This window comes from Phascolarctos cinereus, unplaced genomic scaffold (assembly GCF_003287225.1).
Source record: "Phascolarctos cinereus isolate Bilbo 61053 unplaced genomic scaffold, phaCin_HiC Scaffold_1;HRSCAF=81, whole genome shotgun sequence".
Classification (NCBI taxonomy): domain Eukaryota; kingdom Metazoa; phylum Chordata; class Mammalia; order Diprotodontia; family Phascolarctidae; genus Phascolarctos; species Phascolarctos cinereus.
This window is the reverse complement of record NW_027555514.1, coordinates 294,588,050-294,603,884: the sequence shown is the minus strand read 5'-3', so window position 1 is coordinate 294,603,884 and position 15,835 is coordinate 294,588,050. Positions and strand designations below refer to the sequence as shown.

The following is a 15,835-nucleotide window of genomic DNA, read 5'->3' as shown; positions in this document are numbered from 1 at the left end:
GACCCTATTCCCAGGACCAGCCTGCCTTCCCACTTAAGGCCATCACAACAAGAGAGGCGAGGGGCAAAAGCCTGGTAGTCGGGACAGCATGGGGGGGAGTCGGCTTTATGGAGACTGTATGAGCCCCCGAATATGAGCGCTGGCCCAGAGAGCAGCATCTCAGGGGGATGCGTTCCAGGACAGGCACCTCACTACTTCACATGGAGTTTACTTCACTCTTCAACAGTGGTAGAAAGTTTTCTCTTCTATGTCCATGAACTAAAAGGACTCCTGTGACTCTGCTCCTGATGGTAGTAACAAGATGCTCAGAACTGCCACCCCTGCACTAATGAGGAGCACCAATCATGGCTTTCTGATGCTAGCACTTTGTCAGCCACACCCTTCTTCCCCTCCCCACTGCCAGGCCCCCTCCTCTGAGAAGCTCCCTTGGCACATGTGGGGACTGTGGCCTGTCAGCCCCAACCTGTGTGTGTCACTTAGGCTGGCCAACACCTCCCTGCCCAAAGGCAGCCCTCCCTCCACTACCGGGCAGACCCCAGGATGGGGCCTTCATTGTGTGCCTGGGGATGCCCCAACCCTATAAAGCAGGCCTCCAGAGGTTCTGATGATGGTGCCCTCGGTAAGGAATCCTGGGTCTTTCATTGTTTGCACTTACTAAAAGCCTGTTAGAGGGAAGTGGTGTCCCAGCAGGACCAGGCCCCTGGAAGGCTGCCTGGGGGCTGCATCTGACCTGGGCCCTGCTGGGCAGTCCTTTCCAGGACCTCTACGTCAAGAGCCGTGGATCCAACCATACGGCCCCTGTTGCTGGACGTGCTGTGAGCTCCCAGAGGACAACGGGGTCTCTAACAACAGGCGTGCACCAAACGTCTGAGGTTTTCTAGCAGTCCTGAGAGCGAGCGAGCACTTAATGATGCTCACTTGAGGTCTGCAAACTGGGAGGTCAGTGCTGCTGTTATGATTCCCACCCAGGCCTTCCTGCCCCCGGCCTCAAGCTGCCTCTTCAGAGCCATTTGGGAGGAAGGCAGTTCTAGTATCGGCCGCATGTGGCAGATCAGCAGACAAAGGCTCAGGGACACCCACAGAGACAGTCCAGCAGCCAAGTCTCGGGAGAAGTCAAGGGCAGAGGCCCGCACCTTGGGGACCCCGGCCCATCGTGGGCCGCCCTTCTGGGGGGAGGTAGAAGGGACTGATGCGCCAGCCCCGGCTGCCATACCGCCACGTGGATGATCTCGTCCAGGGAGCCCGACAAGAGGATGATCTCGATGTCCTGGACCTTGCAGGCCAGCAGGATGTTGTGCCTCTCCAGCCGCTGCTGCTCCAGGGCTGTCTGGATGGCTACCGTCTCCTTCTGCATTTTCCCCACCTCCCTGCAAAAGGCATAGGGTGCACACACAAGCACATGTGCTTTCAAACACACGCGCATGCATATACACAAACACACATCCACACGTTAGCCCCTTCTCAAATGCTAGAGTATCCCTGGGCTGAGGCGAGGAGCCACGCCCCATGCTCTGTCCATCTTCTGGGTGTGGGAAATTCCACAGGGACAGGTGCCTCCTGGGCCCAGGCCTGAATGGTACCCGGTAAAGGCCATGTCCCCAGCCCCAGCCCACTTCAGTAGGGACACAATGCTCAGTCTAGCACAGGCCCTAGACTAAGGACCTGGCCACCCTCCCCAGGCTGGAGTCACGCCAGAAATCCCAGTATGACAGGCCTTCTAGCTAGAGCTCAAGGGCGAGGAGGACAAGAACGGCCTTCCTTTGGCCAAAGGGGAGCTTTTGAGCTCAGAAGGACCTCCAGGACTTGCCCTTAGGATAGCAGCAGGCCACAAGACCTGCACGGTAAGCCCAGGATGGACGCACGGACAGCGCAGAATCACTATGTGTCAGGGAGGAGGTGGCCAGAGGGCTGTGGGTGATCCCTCTGCCAGATGGGTGCCTAGACTCTAGGCACTCGTGGGGGACTGTGTCACAGCTTTTTCAGAAGGTATTTTCTGCCAGATGTTCTAAAGGGACCACCTTAATAAATATCCCTTTCTAAGAAGCTTCTTTAGGCTGGCTGATGGCATGAAGGAATCCTCCCTGGCTCATGAGGGATACCCCTAGGATCCCACTCCAGGACTGGAGGCTCACTCGTGGGGCTGGTAGTTGGGAGAAGGCTTCTCAGAGCAGACATGTGCTACTCATGCCGTCAGACACTTAAGAATCAGCTGTTCATGTTGGAAAAGAGTGGCAAAGCATTTATTAAGTGCTTAGTGTATACCACGCCCTGTGCTGAGCCTGGGGAGACGGAAAAGAGTGGGAAAGCATTTATTAAGTGCTTAGTGTATACCATGCCCTGTGCTGAGCCTGGACAGACGAAAGAAGACCCAGCCATTCCCTTCTCTCCAGAAGGTCCAAAAGGATGGTTGCTGCTCAGATTCAGTGAATGGCAGAGGGAAAGGGACAGAGCAGATGGCAAGGTTCTGCTCATTTTGGGGAGGAAGGGCAGAGCAGACAGAACCCTCCTAAGAGGGCTGGAAGGGCAGTGGAGCTCTGGAGTAGCTCCAGCAGAGGGAGGGATATGGGGGTCAGTGGACAGAGGTCATCCTGTACTCTCCATGGGAGCTGATGAGATCACCCAGTGAGGTAGGCTGGGGAAGAAGAGCAGAGGTCTAGGACCACCTCTGGTTAGAGGATGTAACCTGGAAGAGGCTCCAGCAAAGAGGAAAGAGGAGTGGTCAGACAGGTAGGAGAAGAACCAGAAAAGGTGGAGAGGGGGTATCTCAAAAACCTAGTGAGAAGAGAGCATCCAGGAGGGGAGGGTGACCAGCAGCATCAGGAGCTGCAGAGAGGCCAGGGAGAACGAGGCCTGGGAAAAGGCCTCGGGCTTTGGCTGGTCACTCTGGGAGTGGCAGCACCTGTTGCACTGACATGGCAGTCCAAGAATGTCCCTCTGGTTGCCTCTTTCTGAGCTTCCTTCTGCTCTCTGTGCTTTCTTCCCCTTTAATGCATTAATGACGTGCTTCTGCCTCCTCCTCCTTCTCTTTCTTTTATCATTTTTTGGGTGGAGCCAGGTCTTGAGCCTGGTTTTTCCCAGAGCAGCAGCCCTGCTCCATCCCTAGACGACGTCCTGGTCGATGCCCTCCCCTATTCCCAGCTGTCCGTGCACAAGGTCCAGCCACTCCCTTCCTCAAGCTCTCGGCCATTGTTGCTGCCATGCCAGACTCTCCCTCTCTCCCTCTCCCCCACTCCAGACTCTGAGCTGCTATCTGCTGGCTCCCTTTCTCCCTTTTCTTCCATGAACTGGTCCAGCTCTGTACCATCCTCTCTCTCGAGTACCTGACCCCCTTCTCTCTTGCTGATCTTGCCACAGTCTTGGTCACTCTCACCAGAGAGAGGCCTTCGATGCTGATTGAAGATGGAGAAATCATGTTCCAGAAGTCATTACACAGCCTCACCTGGGCTCTCACTGCTGCTTGGCAATCCTACCATCACCTCCCTCTCCGCAGCTCTTCCAAACCTTCTCAAACTCCTCGAGAAAGCCACCTGGCACCTCGACTTCTTTCCCTCTCCCTTGCTTCTGATCTCTTCACTCACCTGAGAAACTTCTACAGTGACTGGCAGTCTCTTATCCAACGGCCTTGTCTTGACCCTCTGCAGACATTCCCCCTCCTCTCTTCCCTTCGGACTTCAGGTTCTCCTCCCACTGGCCTGACTGCTCCTTCCTTATCTCCTTCACTGGATCTTGATTTACACCAGCCTTGCTAAAGGGGGTGTCCACAAAGGGTCCGTCCCGGGTCCCCTCTCATCTCCCCCTCCCTTATTTCACTTGGGGCTCTCCTCAGCCCCAGTGGCTGTGACGATCGACTCTATGCACAAGTCCCCAAATCTATTTATCGGGACCTAATTTATCTCCTAACCTCCAGACTCACTTCTCCAGCTGCCTAGGAGACCCCCCCCAAACTGGTGTCCCATAGATATCTCACATTTAACATAGCCAAAATGCAACTCCCTGTCTCGCCCCTCCCCTTCTCTTCTTCTTAATTCTCTACCCCTCCCCCCATCCTCCCAAGCCCTCAGGATGCCCTGCCAGCTGTCCTCCTGCACTCCTCCCAGTTCTAATCTGTCATCACTTCCGATCCTCCTTTCCAGACATCTAATATATAGAGGTGGCAGTTGGCCACTTGTCTCTTTTCAGACAGCCATCTTGGACAGAATTCTCACGAACTGGGGACTGATATCAGGAAATTATTACTTTCCTCCCCAACTCCTTCCCATCCTCCCAGTCACTCTGGCTCACCCTGAAGGCAGGGTCATCCTCAACTTCCCGACATGCAGTATCTGTCACTAAGTCCTGACCACTCTCACTTCATTACCTCTCTCACACGTGCCCCCTTCTCTCCTGATACTGCCTTCAGCGTCCCGTCCCCCCTCCCCAGCCTGGCCTCTGGCACGGCTGCTGAGGGGTCTGCCGACCTCAGGTCTCTCCCAGCTGCAGTCTGTCCTCCGCTCGGCACTCACACCCATCTTCCCAAAGCATCACCCCTCCATTCAAACAGCTCCCAAGGCTGACTGTTACAACCAGATCAGTTACGAAACCCTCCCTAACCCAGCCTGCTCTTCGTCCACCCTCCTAATGCTCCCTCCTGGCTGTTCCTCCAGCAGGCCATGTCTCCGGACTCTGGGCATTACCCTTGACTGTCGTCCGTGCCTGGAATGCCCTGCCTCCTCTTGGCTTTCTCTAGTTTGTCCGTGAGAACCCTTTTCCTAATACTTCTTATCAATGGTGCCCGTAATGACCCCAATTCATCCTGTAGTTCAGCTGGACAGAGCTGTTTGCCTTTTGTCTCCACATTAGACTAGGAGCTCCTTGAGAGCAGGCACTGGCTTTTCTGGCCGTTCTTTGCTTGCACAGGGCCCGGCACACAGCAGATGCTTGGTAAAGTTTTGCTAACTTGGCTACACTCCTAACAATGAGGGCTCTCCAAGTGGCACATGTGGCCTCAGCCTGGAGGGATCCAAGCAGAAGCTGGACTACTCACTATTGGTCAGGTCATACATACTGTGGTGGGGATTTTGGGTGGGAGGGGTTATGGCTGCTGGGACCCCTCCCCACTCTCAAGTTCTGAGCTTCTCTATAAAAGTCAAGGCTTCTGTAACCCTAATGCACTTAGCCCCGTGCCTGGTACACAGCAGGCACTACATAAATGCTTATTCCCTTTCCTCTTTAATGATTATGACATAAACACACCCGGAGCAGGCAAAGAACTATAAACAGCAAAAAGAAATCGTCCAGGTCACTCTGAAATGTCCCCAAGCCTGGAAAACACCTGAAAACCACATGCAGCTCTGTCAAGTTGAGCCGGCAGCTACCTATTGCTGGCCATCAGCTTCTTGCGCGCCTCCTCCAGCTGGCCCTGCACCTGTTCGATGTCGGTGTTCTGGGTGACACACATGTCCTTCAGCTGCTGCCGCTGAGTCATGAGCTCATCCACCACTCGCAGGCAGCTTTCTTCTACCTGCATGGAGAAAGGGCCTCAGTCCAATGCTCCATCTCTTCACTAGCCTTCCACGTCGCCCAGGCCAGAGGTTGAGAAGTCACGGCACAAGATGCCAGGCCTCCAAAAACGGTAAATCTACAAGACTTTATTTGGGGCTGGGGGCTGTGCTCCAGTGGGACTCCTGGGTAGGGAAAGTGTTTCCCCAGATGCCCACCAGCATCTCCTGCCACTTTCTGACTGAGTGAAACCATGTGGATGACATTTTCCACACCTCTGGCCTCTGCCGCCTTCTGTCTCCTCACCCAGGCTGCCTGGACAGCTGCAGTGGCCCCTCTTGGTCTCCCCTTCAACCCACCCTTCATACACCTGCCAAAGGATGGCTCGACGAGGTGGCCCAGGAGGCTGCTGCAATTCTGGGCCCTTTCCAAAGAGTTCCAAGACCGCCTTGGCGACGAGCCCCATGACAAGCCCCACTTCTCACCTCCTTCAGACTCTCAATGTCACTGGTATCTTTGAGGATGGCTTCTTTCAGAGCAGAAACTTTATTCGTTTTCTTCTTCAGTTGGTTGTGGCTATATTCAATCTGAATGTTTAGTCGAGTTTTCAGTTTCTCAAATTCAAGCCTGGGGAAACAAAGTAAGGACACCTCATAACCACTTCCCAGCCCATGGCCTCCTGCCACGGTCTCCTGCCACGGTCTCCTCCGCAGCCCTCCGCTGATCCCACTGACCCCTCCTGTGGGAAGGACATTGGGGTGACTCATTCTGACCGAGGGCTCTTGGGCTCGCTGTTGTTTCCTGGGGTCCTCCCAGCAGCTCCGGGATGGGGTGCTCGCTGCTTTACACCCCAAGTACGTGAGGCAGAGTGCAGACCACCCTATCCACTAGGCATACCCAGCTGCCAGGAGGAACACAAAGACTCAAAAAGCACGAAGGGCTAGTGAAATCAAGATCATTCAGGACGGTGGGGCCCTCTGCACTGGAAGCCTGCATGGCCCCTGTGGCACTGGGGCTCCCTGGTCAGAGACAGAAATGGGCTGCAAAGCTGGAGGAAGGACTGAGAATCAGGCCTGGGTGTGACAGCCCAGGGTCACCTCAAAGGGACCCTCCATCTCAGGGTGGAGAGCCCCCAGAAGCTTCTGAACAGGGGGAGAAATGGTGACCTGAGGGCCTTAAGTGTGCTGTCTGGGAGGAGGGAGCCCAGTGAGGCCAGGGCAGAAATCCGGGGCACACTCAAGTCTCCGTGGATTAAGGGAACGAATGGCAGGCTTCCAGGGAGAGGCCTGGCCAACGCCCAGCCCCAGCTCATGCCCACCCTCTGCTGCATCACTCCTCCTCACATGCAAGTGCATGCTCCCAATCCGCCCTGGACGCTCATCAGGCCGTCACGGCTCACCCCATTTCATACCCCACTGTACTTTGAGGCCACTTCCCCAGCGCTCACTGTCTCTCCCCCACCAACAGCCTCCACTGGGCACAGTATGCTCACTCGCATCCCCTCTAGGCCCTACTCTCCAGCAGACTGCCCCCACTACCTTGTCCACTCTCTCCCTGCCCAGCTCTCTCCCATCCATAAAAAGCCCTCACTGACTATCAGCCTCAATTTTTCTTTTCTGTATCTGCCAAACTGCTGTTCAACACCTGGACATGCTTGGTGCCCCCCTTTCCCTCCTCTCCCCATCTTAATCCTTGACACCTGGCTTCCAGCCTCACCATTCAACCCCAAATGACCAGCAATCGCTTAACTGCTCTACATAAGGGCTTCTTCTGGATATCTCCCCTCCATGGACTGCAGGGGTGTTCCAAGGACTAGTCCTGGCCCCCTCCCCTTTACTCCAATGTTCTCTCACCTGATGACCTCAGCAGCCACCCTGGCTTCAATGACTACTCCACTCTCTCCTGAGGTCCAGTCCTACACACTTCACGCTGCATGTCCAGTAGGCATATCAAGGGCAACACGTGGAAGCAGGCCTGCTCTCATTCCCCAACTTCTCTCTTTCCTAGCTGCCCAGGGTCACAGACTTGGTGAGGAAGTCTTCACCCTTTCAGACCATGAGGCACCTCTATCCCAATACCTCTCCAGTTCACCCACACAGGCACACGTGCGTGCACACACACACACACACATACATACATACATACATACATACACACACACACACACACACACACACACACACATATTTCAGGCCCCTTTTACCTCATGCCTGGAGTCTAGGGGATGTCTCCTATTTCACCTCCCTGGTCCCCCCCTCCCCAAAGCCACCAAAGCAGTTTTCCCCATGTGTCTGAACGTGCCATCTCACCCAACCTTGACAGGGATGGGCAATGTAGCATAGTAGAGCTGTCCATGTGGCAGAGGGACTATGGTGTAGGAGACAGAGCTGGCCTCAGAGCCAGCAGAAGCTGGGTTCCAGTCATCCATCTGACCCATACTGGCAGCGTGACCTGACTTCTCCGTCAGCTATGAGACAGTTATGTCGGCATGTAAGCTGCAGAGAAGGAGGTCCTAGTCCTGTCTTCTTCCCTAGTTCTCTCCTCCCTTTGCCGTCCATAGGCTACGCCTCTGCCCCTCTTCCTCACACCTTCTTAACCCAATCTACAACCTGGCTTTCCTTCTCGACATCCCACCCAAATGGCCTTCTCCAAGGTGACCTTGGTCTCTTCTCTTGCCCTTCCTCCATGACCTCTCTGTGGCTCACCCTGGTTCTCCCCGCTCCTTCACACCCCTTCCTAGGCTCCATTCACACCCCTTCCTAGGCTCCATTCCTGCATCTCTGGGCCATGGCCACTAACCAGGGACGTCCCTTAAGGCTCTGTCCTGGGCCGTCTACAGCTTCTTCTATTTGGTGATCTCATCGGCTCCTGTGGATTCAATTACCACCTCCCTAAAGAGGATGCTCACTTCTCCTGACCTCCAGGCTCCAACTGCTTTCCTATTACTGTCTGAGGCTGCCCCATTGCCCTGCTGATAAAGTCTCTGCTAAAGGGCTCCCCACTCAGCTGTCATGGTGACCCTCCAAAAGCTCAGGGGTCACTGTGTCACACGATCACAGACTGACTCTTCTGCTTGGCCTCCAAAGTCCTCTCCCCTGCCTCCCAGCCTTTCCCTTTCTACACCTTCATCACTGCACCCCGCTCTGCCCATGTACTAGCCAGTTCTATGATAGGGCAGGCCCTCCGTCGCCAGATTCCAGGCATTTTCACTGGTGTCCCTCCACGTCTACAATTCTCTCCCACTTCATTTCTGCCTCGTGGCTTTCCTCAAGTCTCAGCTAAAACTCCACCAACTACAAGAAGCCTTTCCTGATCCTCTTCCCTCTACTGATTATGTCCAGTCTGACCTGTGAATAATCTTGCTTATACACAGTTGCCATGTGGTATCCTCTCCATTAGCGTATGAGCTCCTTAAGGGTAGGGACACTGCCTCCCTCCTCTTTGCACTCAGTACAGGGCCTGGCACACAGTCAGTGCTCAATCGGTGCTGCTTGCCCAACCTTGCCTAACCCTAACCTTCACCATGTGGCCCCTTCCTCCCTCTCACAAGCTCACTGATCATGATTCTGCTCAGAGCAAAGGGTGGAAGCCCAAGAGACGTGGATCCTGGAGTGACGAAAGGACCTACCTGCTGACTGTTCTAGCTCTCCCAAAAGGGAGGGGGCTTCAGAGAGAGGCTGGGCCCTTGAATCCTGTGATTAAGAGTGCCAGGAGTCAAGCTTCATGTTCATGAGCCTCTTCCTTTCAATTCTCCTTCCTTCCCCACCCCTCAAAGGCCGTCCCTCCTCACGTCAGCATATATGCCTCCCAAAACGACATGCTTGCATGTGAATGGATTTGGTTCCATGACTTCCTATCGGCCAGCACTGTTCTTCATACTTTGTGAAGTTTCTCCTTACAAGGACCCTCTGAGGAAGGGGTGTCGACACCACTGTCCCCTTCCACAGAACAGAAATTGAATTCAGAGGTCGGGGCCTTGCTGCCACTAACGGAGCTTACACATGACCAGGGCCTGTGACCTGAGCCAAGGCATCTGAAAACCAGAACCGAACGCCTCCCCTTCCCACTGCTTCCCGAGGAGGCTGCCACACACAGCCTCCTGCTAGGTTTTTAAAGGCATTTATGTGCAAAATAAGGGCTGAATGAAAAGGGTACCTCTTTTTGTCGATTTCTTGCTGCTGTTTCACATGCTGGTTTTCATATTCACGAATATTTTCCACACCAATTTCTTCACAGAAGTCATGGAAAATTTCATCTTCCACCTTAAGTGATTTGAATTCAATTCAGTTTGCTAATTAATTACATTGTGTGTGGCTAAGACACAAACAGTCTCAATGGACAATTTCACTCACTCTTCCTTTAATGTCACGACACTGAATAAGGAGCATGAAAAACCAGTGTGTCTGGGCTGACCCTAAAGGCTTTCATGATAACAAATACTAACAACAGGGTTGACAGAGGGACTGTGCCTGGGATTTTACTGGCATAGGAAACTAGGAGGGGAGTAAACCTGGGCATGAACGCAGGCCGGCACCTTCTCTAGTACTTCACGTATTCCCAAGATGCCCAGAGCACGAGGAAGTCAGGTGACCTGCCCAGGGTCACACAGACATGATATTTCAGGTCCTGCTGGCTTGGAGGCCACTCTCTGTCTACAATGGAACACTGACTTCTCATTAATCACATTATGTTCTTTTCTTCCAGGACCTAGCTCAAACATCACCTTCTATGTCCCAGTGTGGCATCTGTTTGCTTCTATTTTCTTTGTATTTATTAGCACGTACAACACTTGGCGGCAGCTAGGAGGTGCCAGAGTGTGCAGAGTACCCACTTGCAGTCACCAAGACTCATCTTGCTGAGTTCAAATGCAGCCTCAGACACTTTCTAGCTGGGTGACCCTGGGCAGGTCACTTCACCCTGCTTGCCTCAGTTTCCTCACATGTCAAATGAACTAGATAAAGAAATGGCAAACCTCTCCGGTATTTTTGCCAAGAAGACCCCGAGGAGGTCACAAAGAATCGGACACAACCGAATGACCAAACACCAGAATATTTTTCTTAAATTGTTTTCTCTCCCCCCACCTCTCTTCTCTCCTACCACTACAGAAAAACGAAAAGGGGATCCTCCTAACAAACACGCATAGTTGAACAAAGAAACCTTTTGGTTTCACTGGCCTCAGCGTGCATCCTGAGCCTGGCACGCTCTGTCAGGCTGCGAGCATCTCCAGCACTTCCCCTAGCACTGTTACCCCAACGCCACATAAATGAACAAGCATCTTTGCCGTCCAGCCTGCACAGAAGGTTCATCACCTTATCTATCCTTTCTTGAAAGCTGGTAATTTTTTGTGCTCTTTCCGCGATGCCATTGCTCAGCATTGTGTACTGCGACTCAATGTTCAGTAATTCACTTTGCAGCTGGGACTGCTCCTGATTGGGAGAAAGAAGATGGTTTTGACACAGTTGGCCTGCACTGCATCTATGCACTTGAGCCACACAGGGGTCACAGAAAGGGCTGAGCAGCCACAAAGAGGAAAGCCAAGGCAGTGCCGGGCAAGGAGGGCAGTCTGTTGGGCAGAACTGGCCAAACAGTTGCGCTGCCAGCAGGTGAGGCAATTTAAACATGTTTTCAAGCATATAAAGTACCATGAGGTATTGTGAGGTATTGTTGCCACTACTAAAATGAGACACTAGCATAATACTGTCAGTGGTCCAGATGACTGCTATGAATGAGACCTGTGATGGAGGCCACCTGGGGACTCCATGTCTAAGCTGGACAAAGCCTGAGAACACAGTCAGTCCCCAGAACATCAGGGCTCCAATCCATCCAAAGGCCCATTTCACAATGAAGCCCAAGGCAGCAGTGGCTCGCCCCTGGGACCCTGGGCCAATGTTAGCTCTGCATGACAGTGGACAGTGAGCTTGCTCCACAGAATCTGGCAATGATGTTGGTTTTACAAAGGTAACCTGGGTCCAAGCCTGGTGAATCTGCATTAAGACACTCCTTGGGGTAGGGGCAGAGAACGATGACATGACATTCAAGGGGCAGTGGCCCATCCAGAGTTTGGGGGAGCAAAGGAGCTCTTTCTGGCTTCTAGCTCCTAAAGGAGGGAGTAGCACCTGGTGGGGGGCTCCCTGGGCGGGCAGCTCTGGCATGTCCCAAGTTCCCATCTGCCTTGCCAGAGACCCAAGTGAATTTCCCCTGGAGTGAGATCGGGACCTCTCTCTCCTTCACAGTAGAAGAGCCCATTCACTGTGCTTATTGGCTGGTATGTTATTTTATCGTCTCTGATTTCTGTCTTGCATAAGCTTGGCTAAATGAGTGATGCACCATCATGCCTCTGGATATAGCTCCGGCACTCTCTCCTCTCTAAGGGTTAGTGACTAGAGAAGCCCCCCTCCTGGGCAGCGTCAGATAAATATGACTCTAATCTGGTATTCTCTAAGGAGAGGAAAAATGCCCAGTCTTGTGGTCCCCACATGTGCCTCCCCTCCAGACAGAAATCAGAGCCTTCCTTGGAGAGGGGTGAGCAATCAGCCCAAGCAGATGTTCACAAGCCCTCCCCCCAACTAAATAGGAATCCATTTTGCAAGCCAATTAAAAGCTCAACTCAGTACATGCCTCATGCCCTACTCTTCGTCCCTACTCAGTTCTCCACCAATCATTTTCAAAAAGAGTTGCATAAATGGAAGTTTACATGAGTTCTGTCCTAGTCAGGCCAAATCTAGAGGCCTGTGTCCAATTCTGAGGTAACAAGAGTGCCAAGCCGGAATCAGTCTAAAGAGCTGGGTCAAGTGTTTCTGCAGAGAAGTGCCTAAAGATCTAGCTCGGGGGCAGGGGTCTGCCTCAGAGCCTGCTGTCTGACTAGTACAGCAGCACAAACATGGAGGGAGCTGTCTGAGGATGCTGTGAGTTACCCAGCCTTGACGGGCACTGCCTGGAGCGGGGGTAAAGGGAACTCCTGTTCAGGGAGAGATCTCTGAGCGCCTTCCTGTTCAGAGTCTATGAGAAAACAAACTTGACTCATCTAAAAATTCTGGATGTCTTCTGTCTATATCACCTTGTGAAAACTGGCCAGTTGCTTCTTTTTAATCATCTCTAGTTCATTTTGAGAATATTTGAGTCGGGTGTGAGTCCCCTGTACCAAAGCCTGTATTTGTTTCAAATCTGTTTCTTTGCGTCGGATTTTCATTAAGTCCTAGAAAAGAGAAATATTGATAAAAATTATCTTACGTTTATAGTGCTTTGTTCAGTGTGTTTTTCACCTACCTCATTAAACACATAAATGTCTGCCCCCACACATAATAAACCAACCCTTGCTGGACAGCACACTGGTCACCCTTCTGGGTCATCGGTGCTGAAAGGGACCTCAAAGGCCATCGAGTTCAGTCTTCCCTGACACAGACATCCCCTTTCAAATATTCTGGACCACAGACTGGCCGGCCAGCCATGGGACTCAGGCAGGAAACTGTCCGCCCCATGGATGGACAGCACGAAGGGTCACTGGCTCTCCTCTAAATCCTCCTTGCTGGACCTCATGTGTGCTTTCTCAGGCTGTGTAGAACAAGCTTCCTCCTTCTGCCCCAGGAAGACCTTCCCTTAGCTGAAGACACCCAATACATTCCCCTCCCAAGATAAATGGTGGCATTTCCTTCAAACAGCCCTGTACAACCTGACTGATCTCTTCTGAAATGAATGTACTTCCTTCAAACATCCCACTGGTTACATGGGCAAAATTTTGGCACCGGGGCTGAGAGACGCCAGAATGCTCAGTTTGATTCAGTTCCATTCACCTGGATTTGTGAAACCCTCAGCGAGGGGCTGGGGCTCCAAAGACAAAAAAGGAAACTGGCCCTGGCCCAAGAGCTTCCCTCCTCCATGGAGGTGCTACCAGAGGACCAAAGCCTGATGGACAAGCGGCAGCAGTGAGCCCAAGGGGGGTGGGGGGCACGTTCTCGGCCCTGGGAGCTGAAGGCAGCATCAAGAATACCGGGTGAGCAGACTGAAGAGGAGGACACACCACACGGTGCAGGGCTTCAAATGACAGGTGAGCATTTTGTATCTTATCCTAGAGACAACAGGGAACCCCTGAGGAATGATGGGGTCATCTCTGCCGTAGGAACGTGAATCTGACAGATATTTGTGGGCCAGGCCAGACAAGAGAGCCACTGAAAAGAGGACCATCAATTAGGAGACAAGCACACACCCCTGTAGGGCAAAGGGACCGAAGAAGCTGGGAAGGCAGGGGACAGACAAGAAGGGGGGGTGAGGGAGAGAGGGAGGCTGAGAAGCACAAAGCTTGGGGGAGCCTGGGCTCCAGGAGAAAAGAGAGGAAGGCCTATTCTGGACAAGCTGGATTGGAGACGTCCGGGAGACACCTTGGAGGGAGCTGGTAATGGAAAAGGCAGTCTGCAGACAGCGATGGCAGCCCTGGGCCTGGAGGGAACTGAACTGGTGGGAGCTGACGTCACCAAGGCACAGGTGTTGAGAGACAAGAGGAGGCGGTCAAGGACAGACCCCTGGGGATATCATCAAGAAGGAAGGGGCCTAGGGGCCAGAGGACCGAGGGAGGCCAAAGGGAGAGAGAGTCCAGTCTGAGGGGCTACTGGGATGGGGCCAGCAGTTACAGAGACCCCGAGCAGGATGAGGGCCAGCTGACCAAAGGCTTTTGGGTTCCATAACCGGGAGCTGGCTGGCAGCTTGGAGAGAGGCTCTAAGAGGTGAGCCATGTCCCCCACAACAGGAAGTACCTGTCGCTTACCACCACGGCAGCCAGAAATACCAGATGGCCAATATCGAGTGCTCTGTGCCAAGAGTGAGACTCTTGGCAGTAAGTAAACAAGCACTGGGCTTGCTGGGGAGGCAATAAATGGATTCACCATCAAGCAAGGGGTCCCCTCGGTGGCCTCAGGTCCCTAACTCCTGGATTCCAGGAATGACAACTTCTACGTGCAGTCACTTACAGACAACGAAGTACAACCATCTAGAGTCTGTATCAATCATGGCGCACTAGACATGGGCCAGACCCAAAGTCCCGGGACCCAGGTCAGAATCTGGAGGCAGCTGGGCAGCCCAGCAAAGAAAGCGTCACGCCAGGAGCTGGAGGACCCAGTGTCAAGTCCCACCCCAGACACGTCCTTGCTGTGAGACCCTGGGCTCTGGTCTCCTCATCTATAAAGTGAGGTCGGATCTGACCTCCAAGGTCCCTTCAGGGTTTAAATCTATGATCCTATGTCTGTACAGAAAACCATGTCCTGAGTTCAAATTCAGCCTCAAACAAGTCCTAGATGTGTGACCCTGGACAAGTCACTTAACCTCTCTATGCTTCAGTTTCCTCATCTTTAAAATGGGGACAGTAACAGCACCTACCTTCTAGAGTTGTTCTGAGAATCAAATGGGACAATGATTGTAAAGTGTTTTTCAAACCTTGAAGTGCTATTAAGATACTAGCTGTTATTATTATTATCATTATTACTACTCCCCGTGTACCCCTGGGCAAGTCACTTAACTGAGCTGCGCCTCAGTTTCCTCAACTGTAAAAACTGAGTGGACTTAACCGGGTGGCCGCCAAAGTCCCTCCAGGCCTAAATCTATGCTCCTATTTCTAGAACAAAGTCAACATTCTGATTATACACTGGCGTAGTCTTCGTTTTAATCCATTCTAAGTTAATGAAGAGGCAACATGGGGACCACACTGGAATCAGAACCCAAAGTGCTGGGTTCCAGTCTCGGCCACGTAGGAGGCCCCCTGCACGTCCTGCGTGCCAGGCTGCCGCGCCCCTCCCCCTACGAGCCAGCCCCCAGATTTGCTTGCAATGCTCCGCGGTGCCCATGGGCACACCCACCTTTAACTCACTGATGAGCTGGTCTCGTCTTTCCTTCAGTCTGTTTATTTCCTTCTCATCCCAGTGCCTCGCTTTGAGTTTTAAGTCACTCGACCCTCCAGAAATGACTCCAGATTTCAAAAATAATGTTCCATCTAGAGCGACAGTCTGTAAATGCAAACATATTCCAGCTGTGAGAAGTCATCTCAACAGGTAAATGTTCCCAAAGAAGGGACACGGGAGGACGAGGAAGCCTCTCACCACAAGCTCCACAGAAGAGGACAGGGTCAGCTGGATTCACATTCAAGACCAGCCACAGCCACACTGAATGCCTTTTGTTCCCTACCAGAGTGACCTGTTACTTCACAAATCTGTCTACAGCACCGCAGAGATGATGGAAATTCCTGCGGGAGGCTGACCGTGTGCCTGCCATCTGGCCAGTGAAAGAAGCCAGGCTTCTTCCAGCCAGCCCTGGCCAGCCCCGGCCAACCCTCCCCTCTCTGGAGGGTGGCTTGTCACAATGCCCAGGTGTGGAC

General features: G+C 52.9%; 1 protein-coding gene across 1 annotated transcript in view; it reads right to left on the bottom strand.

Moving 5' to 3' along the window:
- The window catches only part of SMC1B (structural maintenance of chromosomes 1B), a 52,428-nt gene that overhangs the window by 8,245 nt on the left and 28,348 nt on the right, over positions 1-15,835 (bottom strand). The window contains 7 exon segments of the mRNA XM_020977452.2: positions 1,214-1,367; positions 5,355-5,500; positions 5,964-6,105; positions 9,634-9,740; positions 10,788-10,904; positions 12,536-12,673; positions 15,321-15,467. Coding sequence (XP_020833111.1) covers positions 1,214-1,367; positions 5,355-5,500; positions 5,964-6,105; positions 9,634-9,740; positions 10,788-10,904; positions 12,536-12,673; positions 15,321-15,467 — 951 coding nt within the window.